This window comes from Strigops habroptila, chromosome 11 (assembly GCF_004027225.2).
Source record: "Strigops habroptila isolate Jane chromosome 11, bStrHab1.2.pri, whole genome shotgun sequence".
Lineage (NCBI taxonomy): Eukaryota > Metazoa > Chordata > Aves > Psittaciformes > Psittacidae > Strigops > Strigops habroptila.
Genome location: NC_046360.1, coordinates 25,368,209 through 25,394,214, shown reverse-complemented (window position 1 = coordinate 25,394,214; position 26,006 = coordinate 25,368,209). Strand labels below are relative to the sequence as shown.

The 26,006-nt window shown below is 35.7% G+C and overlaps 1 protein-coding gene across 19 annotated transcripts in view; it reads left to right on the top strand.

Moving 5' to 3' along the window:
- The window catches only part of ERC2 (ELKS/RAB6-interacting/CAST family member 2), a 488,016-nt gene that overhangs the window by 3,010 nt on the left and 459,000 nt on the right, over positions 1 to 26,006 (top strand). For all 19 annotated transcript variants that reach the window (XR_003993765.1, XR_003993764.1, XR_003993761.1 and 16 more), the window contains one exon: positions 14,618 to 15,420. Coding sequence is in view for 2 of the 19 variants with exons in the window: in XM_030501570.1 (XP_030357430.1) it covers positions 14,764 to 15,420 (657 nt within the window). In the remaining 17 variants the exon portion in view is untranslated. The remainder of the gene's footprint in view (positions 1 to 14,617; positions 15,421 to 26,006) is intronic.

Below are 26,006 nucleotides of genomic sequence, written 5' to 3'. Positions count from 1 at the left end.
GTAGATAGTAAACTCGCTGACTCTAGGAAACGGTTGGAGTAAATAATTTTGAAGGGTAATGCTGAGATTTGTAAGGTGGCTGCTGTATTGGAGAAAGTGTGTTTAGACAGGGTTGGAGGAGGTTTGGCTGCCATTACATATAGCTCCTGTTTTAATCCTGCTCGGTTGGTGGGGTACCTAGGCTGATATGCTCTCTACCTGAAAGTGGAAGATCATATTGTCTTCCCTTCCTCGCTCTAGCACTGATGTCATGTGCTTTGACTTTCTAATTCTGTGGGGTTTTTTTATTCCTATACCATGAAAATGGGTTTATGACTAGGAAGTGTCTTCTGTCTTCAACTAAGATGCCCCCTTTTCCAGATAGGATTCAGTTACTGAAATGGTTTCCTTCCTTCCCAAGCATGAAGGAGAAGGTTGGCATGCAGAGGCATCTTTTGTTCTTTCCCATCCTACTGTGCAAAATGGAGCTCCTTGCCGTAGAAATCATATGTGTCTGATCTTCCTGAGCACTGACCTCCTTTTACCTTCTGTTAGTGTTTGAATGCCTATTATACGCATTGTACTTATGATACTCTCTTGTGGTTAAGCTGCATTTGGAGGAGAACCAGCTCACCACCTTTTGTATACTGTAGGTGTTCTTTCCACTCCCCTAACCTACTGGTAGACCAATTTTGATGAATGGTATTGTGAGATACAGTTATATATGCCAGCAGTGGCCCCTCCTATTTCTTGCCTGCTCTGAAGACTGTAGAAAGGTGGCAAGGGAAGGAGGGGCTCATATTCTTATCAGCGAAATATCAGGTGAGCGCATTCAGCCATCTTAGCATGTATATACCCTATATTTAGAGAATTAGCTAGTCAGCATGCATGTTTTTGTAGAAGAAATGCTCATGGTAATTTTCTTGTTTCAGAAAGATGATTCTTGCAGAACTTTGAAAGATGACTAACAGAAAAGAGTGGGTTGTTCACCCCTCAAAGAGGGTGAAGCAACCAGCCTGTGTATCACTTCCAAAGACAACATATGTTCTCCCACCTGTATCTCTTATGGTGTTTAATATATTTTTATCCTCTGTGATGCATTTGTTATCTTCTCAGTTTAATTTAGTTTGCAAAATGCCTGGGATATATATGGGGATGATTAGTCACATCCACCTAGGAAATATTACTGTGATACTGATTATTTTTTTTAATGTGACTGCTCTTTTACTTGTGAGTTCATATTTTTTCAGTTTTAGGATTGCTCTAAAGTATTTTTGCGATGTTTTAGTTTTTGAGTGACCTCATATGTACTTAGCAATGGCAAGGTCTCCTCAACTTACTTATTCTGCAACATTAATACTAGCTTATATTTTCTGCAAAGTCCTGGCAAAAGGGCAAGGGTTACTTTAAAGCAAAATGAGATTATAATTTCTTTTTGAGGATCATAGTTGATCAATGGGAAGCTCAGAAATGAAATTCTCTAAACAACCTGGGTAGTGTTGCTTCTTCTGGGTGATACTTAGAAGAAAATGCAAAGGCGGATCAGCATGAACATCAGTTAAATCTTTTTCTGGAGCACTTGATTTTTTTTTTTTTTTTTCTTTTTTTTAATTGGCCACTTTGTTTCTTTGTAAAATGCATTATGTAACAAAAATATTTTTGAAATATAGTGAGATGGATTTACATTCATTTGTTACTGTTGGGTGTGACTAAAAACAATATTTCCTCATTTCCTTGGAGAATGGCTGTGGACTATTTGTATTATCCAAGAAAGTTTATAAGCATAGATATCCAATGTTTGTTTCTATAAGAAAATGTATCTTTGAATTAACATTGGTAGTGTACTATTTAAGTTGTATTGTTGCATTCTTGGCTACTGGTTTTGGGGAGTTCTTATGATTCCTTTAGTGATAGCAGCTTTTGCAATGCCCAGTTTTGGAATATCTTAAACTGCTACATTTTTTTCTGGAGTAGTTGCAACAGTTAGGAACATCAACCTCATCTCCTGTTAGAGACAGTCTGCCAGATACTGAGCTCTGACAAAGGAGAGAGACCAGGAGCAAAGATGTTTTAGCACTTTTCTGGATAAGGCTCCACTACTGTCACACCATTTTTGTTCACAGAAACCTGGAATTCCTTCACAATATTAGAAATGAAGACTTTGAGATATGGACAGTTTACATGTTTGGAAAGTTGTGTATCACTACAGTCTCCTTAATTTGTAATAAGAATAATGAGGGAGAAGCATAGTTCAGAATTTCTGTCCTTTTAGGATGGTGGATGGAATGTGTCTACATTTGAGGTATACATCAGTTAAAAATTGTGATTGGATGTGTGGGAGTCTTTGGTGTTTTGGATGTTTAGCAAAGCCTAAGCTTTACTGAGAAGTTTTAAGAGTAGGTTTTTGAAAGGGGTATCAGCTTTCTAGACTACCTTGGAAACTCTTGCAGATGGGCATTCACTGGAAATGCTTCAGACTAGTTAACAAGTGGATTCCTTAATGACTGATGTACTTCTCAGTTAAAGTATCCCACTTTCAACAAATGCTGTGTATTTTTTTATTTTTTTTTAAGCTTCTCACTTCGTTGTGTTTCTTATCTATCCCTGTAACTGAAGTCACAGTGCAGATATAAAATCCAGTAGCTAAATTCTACAGAAATGGAAAATTGAGAGATTTATTTTAGAGTTGCATCTCTCAAAAAATAAATTGTGTGGGAAATGCCATGGAATGTTGAAAGGAGTAAAGAGATCAAAGAAAGATAAATGCTATAAATGATGTGTTGTAGTTACCAGGATAACTGGAGCTGAGGTGGGAAGTCACTAAAAAAAGCAATGTCTATAATGATTGCCTAGCTGGATATGATGTGCAATTTCTTTGGAGGGAAATGAAAGAAATCTAACAAAAGTGTCTACCATTCCCGAATTCAGTCCAACAGATCACGTGTTGCACAGCTCATTGGTAACATGTGGGACAGTTTCCCTCCAAGAAAATAGGCCAGATTACTTGGGATGAATGCTGACTTTCTAGCTGTACTGTTCTACTAACTTTGAGAGGCTAACAGAACGCACTTTGGTGACTTTATTCCAATTCCTAATGGAGGTTTACTGTGTCTGTGCTTGTGGCTACGCTATTTGGCATCCACTTGGGTTGTCTCATTGCAGAAATAACAAATTGAATGTACTTGGAGACCACAGTACTTGAATTTTCAGGAACAGATTTCTCTTCGTCAAATATGAGTTGAATGCTGTTGGAGGCTGTGCTGGTGCTTCTTCAGATTTCAGTATTGTTAACTAGGCATTTTTTCATGGTCAGTAAAATTAATTTACAGGTAATCTGCTAAGATACAGGTTTCATTATGTCTGTGATATGTACAATGTCTGAGTCATTTAATGACTTTATAAGACAGCATAGGTCTGTTATTTCTGTGTAGACTTTGAGTTACAGAGTCTTCTGTAATGCGTGATTTTCTTCAAAATACATTGTTGTTAAAATACAGTTCTTACCACTCATGTTCTTTGAACAATTCAGGTTAGTGGACAGATGTGACATGGTAAAGCTTCTTCGTTGACTGCTGTGCAACAATAGTGCGAGAAATGGGTACTCTCAGGTGCTTCTCTGGAAGACTGTTTGCTGTGTAAAGCATGTTTATTTTTAATGGCTAAGGATTGGCAGTCATGAGATACCTTTGTTTTCATTTATATATCTCTTTCACAGACCTCATTTGAAATCTGCTCAATTTGTTTTTCCTTAAGGATAGCAGCTACAATAACGTCTGTCATCAGTATCAAATGTTCATGTTGGATGCCTGTAAGGATTTGTAAATTGCACTTGTGAATTGGCATGATTATGCTCAGCTAAGATGGGTTCAGTGTCGGCATAAAGGTGGAGGATTGTTTTTTGCTATGAAGTTGTTAACCAGCAACTGAGAGATGGGGGAACTCTTTTCAATTTTCTCTGTGAATAAATAAATAAAAAGGTAATTCCAGAAGTGCAGTGCCTTCTAATGGCTTCAGGGCACTGATTTTATGCAGAATTGACAGGTAATCTGCTAAATCACTTGCATCACTGACAGAGCCTGTAAGTTCCTTGGAAATCTTTGATCTAATGTGGCTGAGGCACAGCTAGTTTCTCTTTTTGATGTGATCCTGAAACATGTGCATACTCTTATATCCTAGTGAAGAGAACAGAGAGATGTTCTACATGCTTTTCAATTCTGATGGCTTCAAAGCATGCTGAATGCACAAATGTATGTAATATTCAAAGAAATGTAAAATGCATAATAGATACTTAGGCTTGCTAAATTGTAAATATCCCAATATTTAAGTATTAAGAAAAATCTGGAAGTTACACAGGTAGTCTTAATAGCTGATCATATGACTATTCTGTTGCTTTCTTATGTGAATGGAAGCTTTGTAGTAAAAAAAAAAAAAAGTTTTATCCTGCAAATATAAAAGCCTGTATTTAATAACATTCATGTGAACAGCCTTAGTGAGTGCAATCAAAAATACTCCATTGTGTAGAAGTATCTCTGATTATTTCTAAGATAGACTTACGAGTTTTAAATGCATCTTAAAATGAAAAGTACTGCATTAATGTAAATGACAGAATATTCTTAAACATACTTACTGTGGAAATAGACACATTTACAGGTCTAATTATGAACTCAGTCAATTTCCTTTTACATTATTTTCAGCTCCTTGATTTTATTCCTAATCAAATAATTGCTGTCTTTAATGTATGTTTAGTATACATGTGTGTTACCAAGTAAACAGCCTGATGTTTCAAAGACTGGTGTGAATGTTGACAATATAGACGTTTGCTGTTGCATGAACACATGTAACAAGTTTTTTGTTTTTCTGTCTTTGTGGCCTTACTGTTTATTTTGTTATTATCAAAACGTTCCTGATGCATTGAAAGTGTGGCTTTTCCTACTGTAGATTAAAACTGTAAGGAAATGCTCGTTTAATATAATGATATTTTTCTTCTGTCATTCCTGGGCATTTGACTGACTATTTTGTGTCTCGTGAATCTCTTATAGCCTAATTTGCTATCATGTACAGCAAGGGGAAATGGATAATAGATGTTGCACAGTGTTTACAGCAGCTTTCAATTTGAAGCAGTGTCTTTAGTATAAACACACATATATAAAAACAGTAAAACCATATTTTTATAAATTAAAAATATAACGCTTATGAATCTCTTGCTTGATCTTCAAAGGTAATACAAATATGGTCTTCTCAATACCTGAATTCTAAGAGCTTTTTCTGCAAGGTCTAAAGCATCAAACAGATGGCTATATTGGTTCCTCATTTCCAAATTTTTGGGGTGATTCTTAACCCATCTTGCTTTCTTGCATGATGACATAACAGTTGATGTAACAAACTTCTGCTGTAGTATTTGTGAGTAAGTGTTACTCACTCTTAGCGTGTGATTTGTTAGTCCAGAGTGTGTGAATGGACAAAAATCAATGCACACAATTATTCCATAAGAAAAATTGAGGTTTCTATCAGAATTGCAACTCAGTGTCATTAGCGTGACAATTTAAATTTACAAATAACAGAACAAGACTGGTCTTCCAGGTTTTGCTAGAAAACTTCCAGGTTTTCTTAGATCATGCTTATTTTAAGCTCTAACTTTGCAAAGGTAATTCAATCTATAACAAAGACAGTGTTTCTGTAAACTGTTAGTCATTCAAGTAGGGTAAATTTTGGCAAAAGCAAAGCAAAAGTCTGCTGCTCCTTATGAATAACTGTTAAAAGCATACACTGTTCTTCAGGATTACTTACATTTTAATATTTTTCCCCCAGGAAAACTATTTTAGTAAAAACTTAAGACACTTAATTTTTTTTTAATCGCCTGTTGTTGTTTAAAGGGCACTAAACTAAAAGTACTGTTTGTCTAGTGCCTTAGAATAATCCTACACAAAAGACTGGAGCTTGTAATTGCAGGCTTGTATTGATAAATGAGATTTCTTATCGAGAAAGAAATGAGGCAAGTGATTAACAATTGCAGGATGGAAGGCACAATGAATCCAGACTAGGATGCAGAATTTAGTAAGAGAGACCTGCATACCTTCTAAGATTGAAATGTTAGGAATTCTTTCTCTGGAAAGACAAAAGCTTGCCAAGCCTTTTGAAATATCTGTGTATCCTGAGAAGTCTAAGAAAAAGCCCGCAGAGGTGCAGGCAGTGTTTTGGAATGTATGTGTTTCTATCCCTTGTTATGATTCGCACCATTCACCCTTCCACCTACAAGGAAAAATGGGATTTTTACGATAAAAATTGCGGAGAGAGCAGATGAATAGCAAAACAGTGACACAATGAGCTCAGGACTGTGACCTTTCATCAGTTAAACCGGAGGTATTTTACCTTGCAGCTTTGAAACTCTTAACGACACTCTTAACGCTGGTGCTTAGTGTTTTTTAAACAATGGATGATGCTAAGCGTCCCTGTTCCTGTTGATGGACCATTAAATTGGAATAAACTTGGATGGTGATAGTCTGCATTGGAAGAGAATCTGCGTGCAGGTGGTACTTGGTTGTGCTTGCCCAGAATTGGCGGATACACTGCCCTATAGTTTTTTATAAAGACACAGTGTGTTCTCTGGCAAAACCAGTGAAATTAGATGTGATGGCTCTGCCATTGCTTGGCTATAGAAGCCTTTTTAAATGATTTATCTTCAGGTCTTTAATATTTGACACAGCGTAAGAAAAATGAAATAAAATCCTGAATTTTTTGCCTCCCTTAGGAGAGGAGACACTCTTTTGTCCCAAAGAGACTTTCTTTGTCACATGCAGAAGTACAGGAAGGAATTCCTTTAGTGGAAGTGTTAGAGATAAAATTAGTGTTTCAACAACGAAGAGGCTTAACTTAAAAATTTCAAAGTAATGGAGGTGTCAGTTGGTGAAGTTTAAATCTTTTATTTAAAGCATGTTTCTAATTAATATTATGTTTTGAAACAATTACAATGTCTCTAACTTTGTAATAAAGTGCATTGAAAAAAGTACATCTACTGGATGCTAGCCTTATTTAAAACCCAAGCTTGTCTACAGGAGAATTAAAAAGGTACTGCTAACTCTTCACCTAAATCTACTGGAGAGTAATAGAATTGATGGTCCTGATAATTCGGTCAGAACGGCTTGTTTTTCAAGTTTTTTATTTTTTAATACTGCATTTTGAGCAAATATTTCCATTGCTGGAGTTTTCCGATTGCATGAGAAGTACTCATTACTGTCACTGCACCTGATGACATTAGAATACCTGACAGCTTTATTTTCCACATGTGTCATTAGGATGCATATTCAACAGCTGTTCCTACTTTCTCCTTCATATACTATTTATTTTCGTATGACATGGAAATGAAAGACGCAGGTGTGATGAACTGTTCCTCTGAGGTGATAAATGCCAATGGTTTCATTTAGCATTGGTGGGAGTTTAGAGACATGACCACCTTGCAAGATCAAAACAAACTTTGAAGCTAACTTTATACATAACTACATATGTACTATTTTCATAACTAACTACAAGACAAAGCAAATAAATGAATGTTTATTGGCAAGTAAATAGAAATTTGTTGTGCAGACTACAGTAAAACTTAGATTTACATTAGAAATGCAGATTCAGGACATTAAGGCACTTTAATTATGATGATTTTGTTTTTAATGTTATATTTTGTTTTTCAAACTTCTACGGAATAGTAGAGTAATAGCAAGAAATGAGTGATTTTCTTATGATTAAAAACAGGGGAGATAAGTAATTTGATTAGTCTGGTAAGACTAATAAGTGTGAACAAATAATTACTTTGCTCTTCTAATAAAACCAATGCAGGTCTTGTACTAACTCTATATGAACCAACATTTTGTTCATTCTCTTTTTTTCTTCTTTATTAAAATGAGACATGCCATGCTGCTCAGATTAATGACGAAAGTGTACTGTACAATAGATTTTGGTTCTCTGTATCTAGTTTGCATCAGCTTGCTGTGTTGTTTCTCTCCACCCCCTCCACATTTGCAGAGATAATAAACATGCAAAGAAAAGAATGTTCTCTTTTTATGAGGTTGTGTTGAGCCACTGTTAATGCAGTCAAAAAGGTAGGTAAAACAAAAGCATGTGCCAGAAATATTTCTGGCTCTTGGTCACTACTTTAAATAGACATGCATCCCTGGACTTCTGCATACAAAGGCATACAGAGATGTTTTCTTGTGATAGAGTATTAAAATGATTATTTTAATAAAATCCTTACTGTCTGCCAGGACATGTGTTTATGGAACAGAATGTTTTCTGTGAATCTCCCTCTTTTAGTGGTGTCTCAAAATACAGGGAAGATGTGTGCTGGTGGAGAATATAGGACCTTTGTCGTCTACATAATCTCTTATTTCTCTTATTTCCTTGCTTTTGGTTTATACCTGGGTATTTGTATACGACTAAATGTCTTTAGGCAGTTTGGAAGCCATTGGGTATTAAAAAAAAAAAAAGGATTGATAGTTTTCTCACTTAGCTGTCACTATGTGTTATTTGGGGAGGATAGCTGTAAGGAAGGGGTTCCTTTAAAGCTTTTGGTAGTATTACAAATGTTTGAGCTCTGGGCTGAATGTTAATATTGGCAAATAGTTGTGCAAAGATATTAAGTATTTGCCTAATATTCAAATGTATTGCTGACTAGGTGATTCTGGCCTTAGGAGGAAGCATAGAAAGTCTAAATCAGGCCTGAACTTTCTAAGCATAATTGTGAGGATTATTTTTACCTCCTCTCCCCATTTTGGTGGCTGTTCTGGCCCAACTCTGCTCATGAAGATGGTGCAAAGAGTCAATATGTAAGATCTATTGACACAAAGTCAGAAAGTAGCTTTGTATTCAAATACTGGTCATGAGTTGATGACAAGGAAACAGTAACACTGACACTTATGAAACTAACAGGGTGCCCTAGTCTGAGGAAAAAAGCCAAACCAAAAACAAACTCCAAAAACCAAACCCCCAGTAACAGGAGAAGGAAGAAATCAAATCAATTTATCCTTCACTAAAAATATTTGGCTGCTGTTAATATGAAGAATGATTTCTGTACAGTTAAGATGATACTTGGATGATTTAGTAGTCAGTGTGCTTCCTGAGCACAATCTGAATATTTGCTTATATTATGTTTTCTGTCATGGGAGTATCTCATGAGGAAAGATTTGTCTCTGGCCCTATATCTAGTTATTGAAAATTTTCTGTTTCTTGGTGTTTTTTAGCATGCTTTGATTTGATGATTCTTTTCAGTAATACTGTTAAATCTGCTGTGAGATTAGCCCCACTGTGCTGTCTAGCACCTACCTGCTTGTTAGCAAAACCTCCAATGTGAAACTGGCAGGAACTCTGTATGCACTGTGGCTTCATGCAGAATTGGTAGCAAAGTTTAAACTGTTACCTGTTTTTAATGGTTTGGAATAACTGATATGAAGCTGCTGGGCTTCAAACATTTTACAGGAGAGACATGGAATGTAACAACCTATTCTTCTGAGCTGAATGAAGGAAGAATTTAATCATTTCATTGAAACTTATTCAGATACCACAGGCTTTTTTCTAGTGAGATCTAGTTTCCTTTTTTCTTTTTGAACCATCACGATGCACAGAGCTCAGGAAACAGGCAAGATAGCTCCCAGTCTGTTCTGAAGCTAAACTACAATGCCTCCACACAATTCTTTTCTTTTCATGAAAAGATTGACAGATACAATGCAGAAAACTCTTACTTGCTTTAAACTTGGTGATACTGATGTGTTTAAACAGCTTAATGAAATTAATGTTTTTTGTAAAAGGTGACCAGTGAAAACCAGACCTGACAGGGTTCTGTGAAGACAGTATTTCAAGGAAACTATGATTATGTGATATGTAGAAGTAATGCATTTGGAAATTAAATTGAGTGAGACAGGCCTTCTGTTAGCATTGTATTAGAATCCTATGTTTTAAGTCTCCAGAAAAATAGATAGTTAAAAGGCAAATAAAATTACAGTGTCACAGACTTAAGTGATGTGGATAATATGAATGATGTTATTGTCTGCAGAGTGCAGGTGGTGAGATGAGGCAGGAATGTGGAAAATAAGCTAAACCTAAGTTGGAACAGCCAGCGGGAGGTATTTTAGCATGGAACACACTATTTCTTATTTGCTGGGATTTTCAAGGCTGCTGAGAGTGTGGAGGAGTGTGTGTGGTGTGTCTGGCCTCTCCCCTTGCTTCCACTGAGAATGCATGTTTAATTTTCTGGATCCTTTTATATAGTTTTGTTTCTAAGGCAAAATATTAAAGTTACAATTATAATGGTTAGTTTTTAAGTCATACATCATGGACATTAGAAAGTATTTTTTACAGTAAGAAAATAATGAGACAAGTAGATGAGCATCTGTTCTTTCTAGTATTTTCTAGATTTGGGTTTTAAAACTCTAAACAACCTTTTATGGGGAAAATGCAAGAAGCAGGTTGGCAGTTTGTCCCAAACTAGCCTGCATGAATCTGGGTGACTTTTTGCCTTGGAAGTTTGTAGGGGGATATAGGTTTCATGAGATGTATTTGAGCTCCTTTGTGCTTGCAACTGCAATGTCTACAGCTTCTGGGCTTCTACCAAGAGGGAGGGTTGATGGCTTTAGTTGTGGGTACACTTGTTCTTGTCTGTACAGCTCTCCCATCCTACCCATAATAGATGAGATTCTTACATTTCCACTTGCTTCCATTTATCTCTACCCCTTGCACTATGATGCATAAAGGTTATGCTTCAGTTCAGCAAAACAATCCTTGAAATATTGGCTGAAAAATTATTGCCATAGAGTAATAATTTCCACACCACTCCCCCAATAATTGAAATAGCAATATAAAATCAATTTAGTTTTCAAGATAGAATCATCTATATCTCACCTGCCCATTCTGAGTTCAGCTAGAACGGCTGTGTGTCAGCAGGTTCTATGGGAAAATGGGAGAAAGGATCTCCTCTTCCTTTTTTTCTACAGGCAGTAGATGATATGTGGCAGTTGTTGAGGCCCTGAGGCTGATATTGCTTCTTCAAGCCTCTGATTCCTGATGTGTTGAGACACTCAGTAAATCTTCCTGAAGTTAGGAAGGCTCTGTGTATAAGCAGTAAAAAGTAGAAAACGATGTAGGTGCTGTTCTCCCCTCTTCCTTAAAGCAATAGTATGTGGCTTCTACTGTGCCTTGAGATTTTTCACAGCCGTAAAGGAAGGCTTAAGGTTTATCTTTAAGATGTATAAACTCCCAAAAAGCACGCATTCATGTGCTTGCCTTTTTATTTTTATTTTTTAAGGTGTTGGCAGGAAACCAGTGTGTATAATTGAGGTTGTAGAAGGTAATGAATTGCAAATGAAAACAGATAAACTGTAAGAAAGTCTTACCTCAGGATTTTCAGTTTTGGTCTGTGAGCTATCTTTAGTAGCCCATGAAAGAAAGGACTCCAAGCATATTGTCAGTTTGCTTGCACTTTCTATGTAGAGGTCTCCATCTTGATTAGAATACTTTTAGGGGAAAATTAAAAATAATAATTGAAAATGCTGTGGTTGTAATAACACTTCTTTGGTGTTTTAATTCTCTTTTCCTGTTGCTTTCAGAATTTTCACAGGCTTATAAAAATTACGATGTTAAATCAGTATGTGAAGATGATTATGAAAATAAAGAAGTCCAGGGAGAAGTTAGTCTCCTTTTGGATGAAGAATGATGATTCCCTTTTTCGGTAGGGCTCATTGGTAAGGATTGGAGTGTTAATCAAGATTAAAGTGTTATTTGCTTTGAGAAGAGGACTTCTCAAAACTTAGCAAGTAGAGAAAAGAAGATAGACCATAACTAATAAGTTCTAAAAGGCAAAACAAGTACTAAAAATACATATCAGAGGCATAAAGAAAAGGCTTGGTAGCATATTAAGTGACTCAAAGGAAGAGACATATTTATCAGACTGTGGCAATGGAAAGGAAAAACAGTACCGATATAAGGGTATCCTGTACCCATGTTTTTGAGGATCAACAAATCTGCACCACCCTCCACTACCTCGCCATGATGTCTGCTTTATCTAAAAATATATGATTGTATCCAGTTTAAATTTACATTGACACTTTATGTTAGCAATCTTGGTTTTTCACTAGGCCAGATTTTGTATCTGTCTGGAAGACAGTTGCTTTTGCTCAGTGGAAGGAAAATAATCTTCATGTCTGATCTCATCTGAGACCCTCTTTGAAGGAGCTATGGAACTTTCTCAGGAAACTAGAAATACACAAGGATGGATTCCTCAGAGTGTATTACAAGTGATGTTTGCCCAGCGGATGGCTGGCACTTGAGAATTAGAATAAATAATTGCATTGCCCCCAGCTGCCATGAGGAGGTATGGTTTGATTAATGTATTAAAGTTGAGATGGCAGAAAAGTTGCTCCAGTTTTTTGTGGAACAAGCTATGGGTCATCTCTTGAATGCTGGATGACAACTGAAGAGGGGGGTAGATTTGGATACTCATAAAATGTCAAAATTCGGAAGTGCAGATCAGGAAACTGCATCTGGTTCCTTTAAATCTGTGCCCCTTGGGGCTGAATTCTGGGAGCGTTAAGAGGCTTTCATGGCTCAAGAGGTTGGATCAGGCTTTTGCCTCCAGTTACGTGATCCTGCGGTAGAAAAGAGTTGCTAGAGTATAATTTTGTATCTATGTCTTTCTACATAGTTAAAACTACATTTTCTCATTGAAGTAGATACCCCTGCCTTTGCTTTATGCATAGCCAAAACGTTTTTACATGGCAAAAAGTGGGTAATGTTTTATGATAGAATTACTGGTCTTGTTAATATAGTTTGTAGGGAGCAATGTTATGTTAGCTTGTTTGATGCATTTTGCCAGGGGCAATGTTTGCGTTGAAATCAAATACTTTTAATGGAGCAGCCTGGGTGCAGTACAAAGAGTTCAATGTTTCCAAATTGTCAATGTTGAATAAATACCACATTCACGTTTTTGCCCAGCAGCCATAGTGGCATTGTCATGAACATTTTGGTGTAGTGCCATGCCTTCTTGTGATTCTTGACGCAATACTTTGTGACCTGTTGGGAAAGAGGTGAAAATTCACGAGAATGGCCACTGTTGATTAAAAGCAGTTGAAACATCTCGTCTAATTCAGTTGCATAATGGTAATTAAAATGAAACAAAAATGCTTTAGACTATGTTGGCTGTTAAACTTGGTGAAAATGTACCATGTTCCAAGCATATACTAAGCAATTCTTAAAATTAATGAGAGCCATGTGGTGTATGATTGTGGAGGGAAAATTAGGGGTCAGTGGAGAACATGGCATGCTGCTTATTTGCTGACATCATTGATATCCGTGATGTTTTATGCTAGTATCATTGGTGAGGCTTTAATATGCTAGAGCTTATTGATAAATGACATCAAGTCATCCTTCTGCCTGCCCTTCCATCAATGTGTTCTTTACAGCAAATGTAGAACAGATGTTTTGCAGCTCTGGGAAATAACGTATGTATAGATAATGAGGATGCCTTGAGGGTACGGTTAAAGATTACTGGATTTCACTCAATCCAACTTCTGTTCTTCTAGTTATCTTTGAAGTAAATAGTACTAAATCTGGTTGATGACCATCAATTTAAGTACTACCACACATTTATTGAAATGTTCAGATTTGTTAAATCATTGGGCCTGCCTAATCCTAAAGCCCTCTTTGTATGTTTATGCTGTGTAAAGTTACTTGAAGCTTGGTAAATGTATAATGATAGTATTGAAGAACTTGAAAACTGAGCATTGGTCCACATCTATCTGTTTGGTTAGATAAATTACAAGCATAGTTATATCAAAATGAAAATATGATACCCGTAGGTAAAAAAGAAAGAAATGAAATTGTATTTCATGAGCACTCATTTTCTAAACGAAATCCTAGATTATTATGATGCAGTCTTTTCCTGAGAAGCTTATTAACAACAACTATTAGCAAGTTAGTACTTCACTGAACAAATAATACTGTGTTGTAATACATTATAATTGTTTAGAAGGAAACATTCAAATTAGTTTAGTTTTGTTGTTAATTTTTCTTATTAAACTATGTCTTTGCTGATTACAGCTGAACAATTCAAAACAAGCTTTCTTCATCTTTTTTCCTATCAAAAAGCCATCTTTGTTAATCCAAACAAAAATTAAAACCCCTGCCTATTTCCTTATTCTGTGTTAATTTAATATTATATATTAATATATAAAAAACTACTGAATTGCTACTTCTATACTGTCTTTTGAAAATGTAATATCTTATTCTGGGTCATTCTTAATGTTAACAACAGCTGTTTGCTTTTTTTTTTTCCCTTGATGTAATTCCACATAGTCATTTCAGTCCATTAAGGTATCAGGTAAGATATGTTTTTGGGCCCATGTTTATTGCAACATAAAGCTAATTAAACTAAGTAAAGATATTTTCTAGCAAGAATGAAAATGAACAGCTTTCTTTTCTGAATAAAATTAGCTTGAAAATGCATTTTTAACTAGTCATCCTAAATATAGAATGTATACTAAACTTTATTTCTAAAGTAATTATTTTAGGAAGTGGGTTACTTTATTTTCCGATCTATGTTGATTACTTGGAAAATAAGTTTACAAGATGCAGATTTACTTAACTTCGTAATATCTCTTTTCAGGTCTCTGACTTTGGAGGAACAACAGATTTTTGTCTACTGGAAGAATGCAGTGAAACTGCCAACATTTCTAGCTGGAATTATAAATTTAATATTCAACTTTACTGTTCCTAATTTCTTACTAAATAGTACCTCAAAGTAGAAGAAAAATGTACGGAAGTGCAAGAACAATCAGCAACTTAGAAGGAAGTCCCTCCAGGTCTCCTCGTTTGCCAAGATCCCCTCGCCTGGGCCATAGGCGAACAAATAGTGGAGGAGGAGGAGGAACAGGTAAGACGTTATCAATGGAGAACATCCAGTCCCTTAATGCAGCCTATGCAACATCTGGACCAATGTATCTGAGTGACCATGAAGGTGTAGCTTCTACTACTTTCCCAAAGGGCACAATGACTCTTGGAAGGGCTACAAATCGAGCTATGTATGGTGGTCGAGTCACAGCTATGGGGAGCAGTCCTAATATTGCTTCAGCTGGACTTTCGCACACAGATGTCCTTTCTTATACTGATCAACATGGAGGTCTGACCACATCTTCACACCATCACCACCATCAGATTCCTTCTATGCTGAGACAGGTTAGGGATAGTACCATGTTAGACTTGCAGGCTCAGCTTAAGGAACTACAGAGGGAGAATGATCTTCTCAGAAAAGAACTAGACATTAAGGACAGCAAGCTGGGATCCTCCATGAACAGCATCAAAACTTTCTGGAGTCCTGAGCTGAAGAAAGAAAGAGTACTGAGGAAAGAAGAAGCAGCCAGAATGTCAGTTCTTAAAGAACAAATGAGAGTTTCCCATGAAGAAAATCAGGTAAGTAATTCTGAAAGTTTTTCTGTTGATTTACAGTGAAGTACTTCATGTTTTGCTTATGGTACTGTATTGTGTGCTGGAACAAGTTTGTCATTTACAAGAAGAATTGTATGTCTTGGTCTGTCTGCCTCTGACTGCTAAACAGTAGGAAAGAACATTAATAAGAAATTGAATGCAAGTTATAATTTCCTTCTTTCTTTCACAACATTCTTTCACATGGCTAAAGAGAATGTTCTTTTTGTCACTACCCTTTTTCTAATTTTTGAGACTATCTAGGGCTTTTTTTTTTTCTAGCAACAGTCTTAATATACCTAGCAACCTTTTCTGAAGAGGTAAATGAGCCACCTCTGCAAGAGCATAAATAAACATCCAGAGGCATATTTTGTATGAGCTGTGTAGGGATTTAGCTCTCTTTTAAAGTTAAAAGAAGATCTGATATTAAATCCCCATATGCAACCTTCTGTAACTCTGTGTTACAGAATGAAGTGGAAATTGTGTTTTCAGCAATGTTTGAGATCTGTGTCTTAGTAAAAGAGCATCTTGCAAATATGAATTTCAAATACTTTTATTCACAACATAACAGTCTTTTCACTAAGTTATAAAAAGATAAAGATATTGTAATCTGGATGAATAAAACTATAAGGTCAAGCTTTGAGACTATGCTATTACACAAAGCTATACAAAACAGTGGCACAGAATAGATGAAAGAAACACCCCCTTAGTATTGCTGTTTCCACACACTTTTTGGCTGCTGGTCGTATTTTAAAGCTGCTCCTTTTAGACCATCTGTTAACGTTCCCCAGACAAAAACACAATCCTGTGTTTCTCTTGCTTCCAGATTCCCAATCTAAACTTCTTTGCTGGCGGGCAGCAACAACTGCAATTTTTAGTTTACTTCTGAGTTTGTGATCCTCTGCAACAACTGCAATTTTTAGTTTACTTCCAAGTTTGGTTGTTTCTCACCAAACTTCCTGCCTCTTAAGCATGACATGAACCTAAATAGCTAATGGGACTAACAAGCTTGATATCAGTTACTTTAGTGGGAAACTGACTTGGTCTTGATCCAGAATTCTGTGTAGTGAAATAATTTATAATTTTCTTGTATAACTGACAGCAGTAATACTTACTATTTATTTAGAGTAGGTGCACTAGGATGCACCTATTATCAGAACCAGTATTATCAGAAACAGTCTGGTGAAGGTTCTGCCATTCAAAAGCTTTATGGTTAGACAGTAGGGATAGCAGTAGCAGGAGGAATATTCTAATACACACTGGTTTTGCTAGCCTTTCTTACAGAAATGTCACATCAGTGTCTTGTATTAGCATTTGGAATCTGAATTGGGTACTTAGAGACTTTGTCACCTGCCATATTAGTTATGTGTTTGGGGGGGGTGTGTGTGTGTCTGGCTTTTTTTTTTTTTCTTCCCAAAAGCTATTTCCTCATCTTGAGGGGAAAGTAAATGAGTAACTGTTCTGAGTGCTCCTATTCATTCATTCATTCATTTCATAGAATATTGTATCTTTTTAACAAGTGCTCTTATTTTCTTGTAAGTGTACATCTAATAGAAGACAAAAAGAACGTATTTTAACTTATCTGTATATTTAGCATGAATCCTTACTGTATAGTAAGATAATATAAATATTGGTAGCCCAGTATTCCATTGCTAACAATGTCCAAAAGTTCATGGAACAAACCTAGTATACAGTAATATCTCTACCAATCCTTTATGATCCATCTACATTTCTGTGTGCTTAATAACTCTCAGTGGACTTTTCTTTGAATTAAGACAGCTGATTTTGGACCTGTGTAAAATTCAATTGACCACAACCTCTTATAATAGTGAATCCCACAGCTTATCCTGTCATGTGAAGAACCACTGCTTTTCATTTGTTTTTCACGTGGCTTTGGTGGCTTTTGCTAGGGTTTCCTGTTCCTTGTACTGGAAGAAATGTTGAAGAATTGATGTTTGGTGCTGGACTTGGTGCCACCTTTAACTTTGTTAGACACCATCCTCACATCCCTCCATCAGCTCTTTTCCAGACAGGAGAATTTCAGCACGTGTGATAGTTCCTTTCATGAAACTGTGACATTAGTTTGGTTCTTTTCTAAGTCTTTCTCAGATCTGTCACTTTTTTTTTTGATGTGAGGAGACCAAAACAGTTCATGGTTTTTCATAATACAGCTGTAAAATGGGTTATGCGTTGGTGTTACAGTGTTTGCCCTTTTATTCTCTCTTAACAATTCCCAACACTCAAGTTGTTCTTGATAGCTTTGGATTAACTTTTCCTTTACTGCTACTGAGTACTGAGCTAATATTTTAAGAGAAACATTTATCATAGCTGAAGAATCTCACCAGTGCTTATAATCAGTTTAGATCCTGGCTTGTTATGCATGAAGGTAGGGTTATATTCACTTGTCCATAACTTCACATAATCTCCCTTGAATTTCATCTGCTAGCCCTCACCTGCCTTATAAAATCCTTATTTGCTTTTGGCTCTTGTCTTTACTGCCTGAGTTACCTAATATCATGGGGAAAATCAGTCATCTTACTGTTCACTTTTTCTCTGGGTTGCTTAGGGTATACCAAGACAGCACAGAACCCAGCCACAGGTTCCAGCAAAACTCCACAGGGGCCTTCTGTTGGTTTTATGACTTGACCATGTGTTTCTATGATTTCCTCTCTTGTAATCAAATGTTTATGCATGAAAAGACCATTCCTCTTACCTAATTTTTGCTTAGTTTTCTTGTGAGCATTTGGAGAGGAGCCTTTTGAAAGAATGGCTGTGGAAGTCCAAGCTGGTTGTTTCAGCTAGTTTGTCAGTCTTATTCTTTCAAACACCTAATTCCAATTATAGTTATGGAAAAGCTATAATAATAAAGGTAAAAGTAGGGGTGGGATCTATTACATCTATACTAAAAATTGATAGCTCTATCTCTGTGTGTCTGAAGATTACTAGCTTATGAAACTTCCTTTCTTAAACTGAGATTTTTCTTATTTAAACACTTAAAACTGCTTTCAGATTGCTTGTGTGTGATGAAATAGTCTTAGAGCCAACTTTGGGAACTCCCAGCAGACAGGAGACTGGGGGGGGGGAGGAGGGAAGAGAGAAATAAGCAAATTCTAGGTTTGCTATTTTTATTGTGATTTCTGGAAAAATATTGGGAACTATCAAAGAAAATTATTTCTAAACTGTAATAATTATTCTTATTTTTAAAAGATCCTTAACTCTAAAATGTAAGGGACATACAGGGAAAAATAAGACTAACACTCAGTATTGATTTTATAAGAATAATGTCAAGCAAGTCTGTCTTCAAACAGGCTTTATGCACAAGAGAAACAGTAACATTTTTACATTAGGAAAACTTTTTTTGTTGTCTCAAATGTTCGTTAGCAACCTGGTGGGAAGCATATGAGATGAAATTGCTATTGTGTGGATGCCAGTCTGATTGGAAGACTGTGTCAAAGCGAAGTGTAATTATCAATGATTCACAGTGAAATTGGAAAGATTTCTAGAATGAGCTGGTAGGGATCTGTTGTGTTTGAGGCTTTCATCAGTGTTCTGAATGATGGATGTGTGTTACGCACCCAGGTAATATCAAGCTAGGAAGGGTTAAAACGTTATGGAAGACACTGAAAAATGAAATCATATTTGGCAAATTGAAGAAATAGTCTGAAAAAGTAGGATGTGTTTCACCAGAAAACGTAGCAAGTTAAACCTTTTGAAAGCAAAAAGAGACCATGAAGTTTATGGACAGTAACTTGGACATCTTTTGAAGATTATTTTTCTTTTAAAAATGCATGCTTTGAGCACCTGTTCTTTGATATTACAACCCAAAGTTACTGTCTTTTCCTTCTTTATACTCTTCGTGACGTATTTTCTTAATAACATGATTAGTAGTGTTCTATATGGATTGACTATATACATAGGGGCAGGAAGGACTCTAAATGTTTTTAAAGTACTTAAAGTGGTTCTTCATCTTGGAATCTTCAACTTGAAGTATCTCGGAGATTTTTGTATTTTTTTTTCCACGTAGAAGTTAACCTCTCTAATTTTGCTTCAATGTGTAATACAGAAGAGTTAACGTAGAGGGTTTCAGTAGAGAGCAGAAGGGTATGAGGTGGAAAGAACTGGGAGGACACAAGAAATTCTTCAGCAGTATTCATTCCCAGGATTGTTGCTTGTCTGTCAAAAACCAAGGGACAATTAGATTATCCATTTGGATTAGATGGTTCTAAGTCAACGTATTAATGTTTATCAGTTGACTTGCTGCTTTTATGACATTACAATGTCATAATTAGATTTACTGTGGCACTTCTAAAATAAACTGTAAACTCAGTTGCACAAAATAATGCCCTTTTTCCCTTATAAATGTCATTATTTAATACTATATAATTAATATGAAATGAATGGCTGAGTGCAATGAACAGTGGTTCTCTTTCATTCACAATATGGTTATATGTTGTTGGAAATAAATGGTGAGCTTGATCCATTTGTTGTTTTTTCTTACAGAAACCCATGTAATTTTGTTTAATATGTCCTTTGAAAACATTATAAATTTTGATCTTCTTTTGAAGTTTAGTTCCTGTCTTGATATTGCAGGAAGTTGTTTCTGATTAATGAGATGAAGAGAAAGGATAGAAAGGATAGTGAATGGTTCCCGTGAGAGGCTTATAGTTTTGAATACAAAATTGTATCTTGAAATTTTTTTTATATATCTGTAGCAGTATGAATAACTCGTAGATGCTTCAATGAACAGAATGGACCTGATAAAATAATCAGTAGATAATGGGTATGGGTATTCATGAATTCAGATCTGAGTAGCTACTCCATGTTATTTCACATGCTTTTAATTTTTACTGTAATTTATGACAAGTAGAACAGCAAATGAAAATACGCTAAGAAATACTGTGAAATAGTGTTTTCCTTCTTTGTATTGATTAAACAATATTCCTAGTAAAAAATCTTGATCAGGCTAATGTATATGTTTTTAAAAACTGGAGGGGGAAAAAACCCCCCCAGTAGTCTCAAACCAAACATACCATATACTTATTTTGCTTTCTGGTACATCATACAAACCCTACTCTTTTAGTTATCTTTCTCCCCTGTAAAAGAATGGGCAAGGGCTATAACTTAATTTGCTGTAACTTTGCTGGCTTATCTGGGAGCTACTCAGTGGACTTTAAAAAATAATTAAAAATTATATATATTATTTATATATATTTGTAAAACTATATAGTTGCAAAACATTATGTATTAATATAGGTTATTAATATATATATGTTTAAAGAAGCTGGCCACTTTTTAACTTTCCCTAATGGTTTCTCTAGCTGGGATCAACCCTGCATGCTTCCTAACTGGACAGCCCATTGCTTAGACCCTGCTGGCATCCTCTAAATTCAAGTCAAAGAAAGTTGAAGATGTTACCTCCTCACTCTGTCCACTGCTGAGACTATGCTTAATCTTTTTTTGAGATACTTTGTTTATGACTGTTGAAATTCCGAAAGGTTGATCCTAGTGGAATATGCAGGTAGTTGCCAGCAATTGGGTCTTCAGTTTGAGTTCCCAGACAAATAATTTCTTCCTTAATATGTATCAAAGTATACATCTTCGGTGTATACTGGTTGATGAGATGGACCCACCCACCTTGGCCTTGTTTCTGAATACCATGGGTGGTCAGAGAAGGTTTTGGGGCTATCAATACCTTTCCGTATGTCTCATTGTTTCTGTGTAAATGTGTGCAACACCACAGATTTTGAAGCTTATTGTGAATATTTATGAAGTACAGGGGTACACACAAATGGTAAAGCCGGTAACCTGAGAAATAGAAATGTTCTGTTTATATTTTTCTATGCTTCCTGAGGTTTATTACCAAGTTAATAAAATAATAACAGAAGTATTAGCTGATAATTTTTACTAAATATGTCTCTTTTCAAGAAAACAATCAATTTAAATACTTTGAACTCAAATTTGTAACACAGTATTTATGACCAGTGAAAGTCTCTTTTAAAGGTATTTTAAAGCCAGTAAATTCAGTGCATTCATTCACCTTATTTTCTGTTTTTCATTGTACTGTTGCTTTCTGCTTTCTTCGGCTTTTTTTAATATTTCTTGTATGTCTTAAAAGTTGCATGCATACCTGTTGCTTTTTAACTTTATTTTGGATGTTTTCACTGTTTTCTTTATTTAAATTCATGTACATTGATGGCAATTTAGGTAAGTGCAAAATATTTCTTCTTTACTTTTTTAAAATGAGACAAAATGCTTTAGCATTTGAATGTGTGGAATAGATCAAACATTCATTCTAGTGCAAAACTTCATTATGTGAGGATAAAAGTATAATGAAGTAAAAGTACACATCAGTATTTCTTTTTCCTAAGTTGAAAAGGCTAAAATAGCAGGACTCTTCTGCTGAGGAACGACAGTATATGGGTGGTGTGAAGCAGAATAAGGAAGCTGTGCCAGAAGGGTGTGTGGTGGCTTTCGTGCTGCTGTTACTGATGGTGAGAAAAAGCTGCTAGCTCTGTGGTGGGGAGTAGAAAGAGGTAAGGAGGTGGGCATAATACTGTAGATATCCAAGGAAATTTTGAGGAAGCAATAACCCAAAAGTGATTAAGGGTGAAAGGGGAATGTGGTTACTTTTAACTGTTTTTTAATTTTAATTTTTATATTTTTTTATTTTTACACACCACGGGATTTCAAATGTGAAAAAGCTTGGTAAGTACTGAGCTAGAAAAAGAATAAGGGGAATGTGTCCCTGTAAGTGCACAAGCAGTTGTTTAGTCTTGGCTGAAGCGTTTTGCTGGTGTTCTGGTTTAGATGATACACATACATAGATTATATAGTAGAAACTAATAGTTTAAGCTATATGAAAAGTATATCACATGTTAATGGTCATTTGGAAAGGATAGTAATAAGTTATCTTTTGTGCGTTTTTGAGATATAAAAAGATCTGAGGAAAGAAAACATTGCTTTTTTTAATGTTCTGTTCACCGCAGTATTTGCAAAAACAAGGAGCTGAATTGTAGCCTCTAGGATGTGCTGTGTGTAACTATCAGCTGAAGCAGTACTATTGTTGGATTTAAAAAAAAAAGGTACTTTATTCATCATGTTGGAAATTAAAAGTTGTTGAAAAACTGATTTAAACTTTTAAACTTAAGAATATGAACAAAATCCCCTACTTTAGTCAGTTGGGGCACCTTCTTTTGGTAATTTTTTTTAAAATGCAGGCTGTTGGCATTGGCACAATTGAGAATTACTGAAGTGGTAGCATTAACCAAAAAAAAATTTTATTGCATCTTCAAGTCTTAGAATGAGTGTTGAATAATGTCAGTGAGTGCTCTTTATAAAGAGGCGTAACAAGACCAGTCATGTTTTAAGGAAAGATGGATTGACTTTATAGCAGAAACAGCTTTCCAGTAAAGGGTGTTTGGAACTGTGTGATGCTATATGACTCAGAATTGTGTGCTCATCAGCTTTGAACATATTCATATCCTTAACTGACATTTGATGGTATTTCCCTGAGATAATGCAAAAAGTGCTGCTGCTTCTGTTTTTTGTGGCATTTTTGTTCTGTGATGGTGGTGATCATCTGCTGCATAAAACTTAAGTATTGCGTGTAGGGTTTTCTGAAAGGCTATAGGTTTATTACTTGATATTTTAGCTGACCTCAGTAATTTCATCCTGTTTGTTAAATTTCACTTTCAACTTCAGATGGATACTGCATTCTACATTCCCCAGTCTGATGTGCTTTGAAGCACAGTTCTGCTGTTCAACAGGGATTGTTTTGTTGCTGTGTGTGTAAAAACCCTTTGTACAGAAACCAGGATTCTGTCAGGATCTTGGAAATGACCAGTTAAAAAAATGTAGATCTAGCAGGAAATAAGTTGGAATAAGACTGCCTTTTAAGTTATCCATTCTTTAGGCTTGTAGCACTACTTGAAGGTATTCTTTCAGTATGTACTGGTAAGCCACACCTAAAGCATGGCAGCCTCTGCTATTTGCCACCTGCTGCCTTAAATTAGGGATCAGTCCAGAGCAGGCATTCTAGTAGGGTACTTTATGCTGTCAATAACATAAAGGAGATGGGGAGAGAGGTGACAGTATTGTATATAAACAATTTTGAGTTTTGTTAGAATTGAAGCTATTGGATACATCACATAAATAGTAAACTACTTGATAACACAGGAACTTATTTTGAAAGGAAGGCTTACAAAGCATAAATAAAGTCTCCCAAAGAAGTTAACTGAACATTCAATCTCATGAATAATAGGGTTTTTTACAGATATCATAGATAATACATCAAACTGTATCCTTGGTGAATTTCTTTTCCAATGATTGTGATGGAGCCTGCAGGTGGTTGGTTGGTTTGTTTGCTTATTTATTTATTCATTTCTCTGTTAGCTTCTGTAAACTGGTTTCCTTCCTGCCTTTAAGCCTCAAGGCCTTACAGTTAATCTGAAAAAATTGCTGGAAATGACTTTTCAGATTTTTCCATCATCTAAAGTGGGGAAGAGAAATAGTAGGAAGTGCTGGGGGAAAAAAGAGTACTAGAAAGAAAAATTCATTCCTTTCTCATTATACATTTTTAGTCCTTACTATTTCAGGCATTTTTCCCTCATTTTGGTCTTTTCATCTTGAATTTTATCAGAGCTGTCCTCAGTTTATCTATCAGGCAGTTGATAATGCCATATTCTATTAGCCTGCAATAGGCAGCTCTGTCCTCTAGGCTGTTTATGAAAACCACAACCCTTTTAGCTGTGCTGCAAAACATTATTTTCTTTATTTTACATATGTGTATAATTTGAAGATGAACTTATATGACACTTCCTAACCTTTCTGTATCCTGCTATGTTTCTGAGTTCATAAGATGCATTTCAGATTGTTGTGTCAGAGTGAGGAAAATGTTATGATGGTGACTTAACCTGTCGGTCACTGATTCGGATTTCTTCCCAATTTTTGCATGTCTGGGAGTTAGCTTGTTAATATCACATAGGGTCAGAGTCTGGCTTTACCTGTTGTTTCCTCTGTTCAAGGTGTCTGTCATTCCCAACTATAGAACTGTTTATCTCTCTGGTGCCAGAGAGTCAGTTGTAAAAGCTGTCATATTGAAAGATATGATTTGCTACTTGAATTTATTGCTAGAATATCTGCCAGTTGAGTTAGCAAAGAAACTAGCATTCAGGAGCCCTTGGTATATTTTTTTTTTAGAGAATAACTTTGGTTCAAATTGGATTGCAAGTAGCAGGAGCAAATAACTCTTGAATTTAGTAATTTTAGAATATTTGGCCTGTGGGATGGGGAAATAGTATTTACTTTTTTAATTTCCTTAAGCATCTGCCACAGTATAGTTACTGGTCTTACTCTTGCTGCTTGAAGATGATATACAAAGCTCAGAAAACACATGTGAAAAGAAGGCAGTAGATTTCATGTGAAGTGCCCTTCAAAGCCTGAAAGGAAAGGAATAAATGATATTTTGGCCAAAAGTAAGTTCCTGAGGCAAATCAATGTAAATATTTCAGTGTTAGAGAATCAGAGAACACTGAGTTCTTTAAGGTAATCTCTATTCCAGTTCCATCTATAATTGAATGAGAGTGTGAGGTCTCTACCACATCACATTTCTGTAGAAGAAAAGCAAAGGTTAGCAGAAACTAGGGAAAAAAGCATAACACACTTTGGGATTCAGCTTCAGAGCAGCAGCAAGAGCTGAATGAAAGTCTGCTCTTTGCACAGACTCAAGTTTTCTGTTTGACTACAGTATTAATTGTACAGAGCACAATTCTCACTGCAGAATCCATGTTTGAACTGAAAGAAAACCAACACAAATAAGTAGGGAGTTGTGCTTTGAGAATTAAATATTTTCTATGTGCTTTGATTTAAATTACGTAAACTGATGTTGTATAGCTCTTTCAGTTTATACATAGAAAGTCTGAAAGAATAGTCCTGTTGGTGTGAATTGTTTCTTCTGTTTGATATGAACTTCAGGTAGCTAATTATAAAATGTAATGTTCTGAACTAATTCAGTAAAGAAATGCCTAAATGTCATGGTATAGTATTCCTGCTGGATACAGTAGAAGGTGGCAGTGAAATGGTGGGTTGCTATTTAAGTCTTGCTGTACCAAAGCATTAATAAAATGTTTCAATCCAAACTTGAAAACCACTGTTTGAAATCAGCAGGTTTGTGATAAAAGCCAACTGGTCTATTAATATATATGTGTAATTATACACATACGTATGTATTCATAAAAATATATATATGTTGGGATATTCAGAAAGTTTTGCATTCAGTCATCGTATTAAATTCCTTCTTTATGTCAAAAGTTTGTACTGTTCTGAGTGATAGAAGCTAGGCTGCATCTCTTTGAATTATGAGGGAAACCAAAATTCCTAGTTGACCTTTATTCTACAGCCCAAATTGTATTTCTTTCTGTGGCATTCTGAAAAGCTGCTTGTCAGCACAGCTTTCTGGAGCATGGAGGAGTAGTTTTTACGTAGGTAAAATGTATTTTATTTTAAGCAAAGGTTTTTATTGAGTTTGCTAACATACGTACATCTAGGTACACATTATATTGTCTTGTTCGATGTAT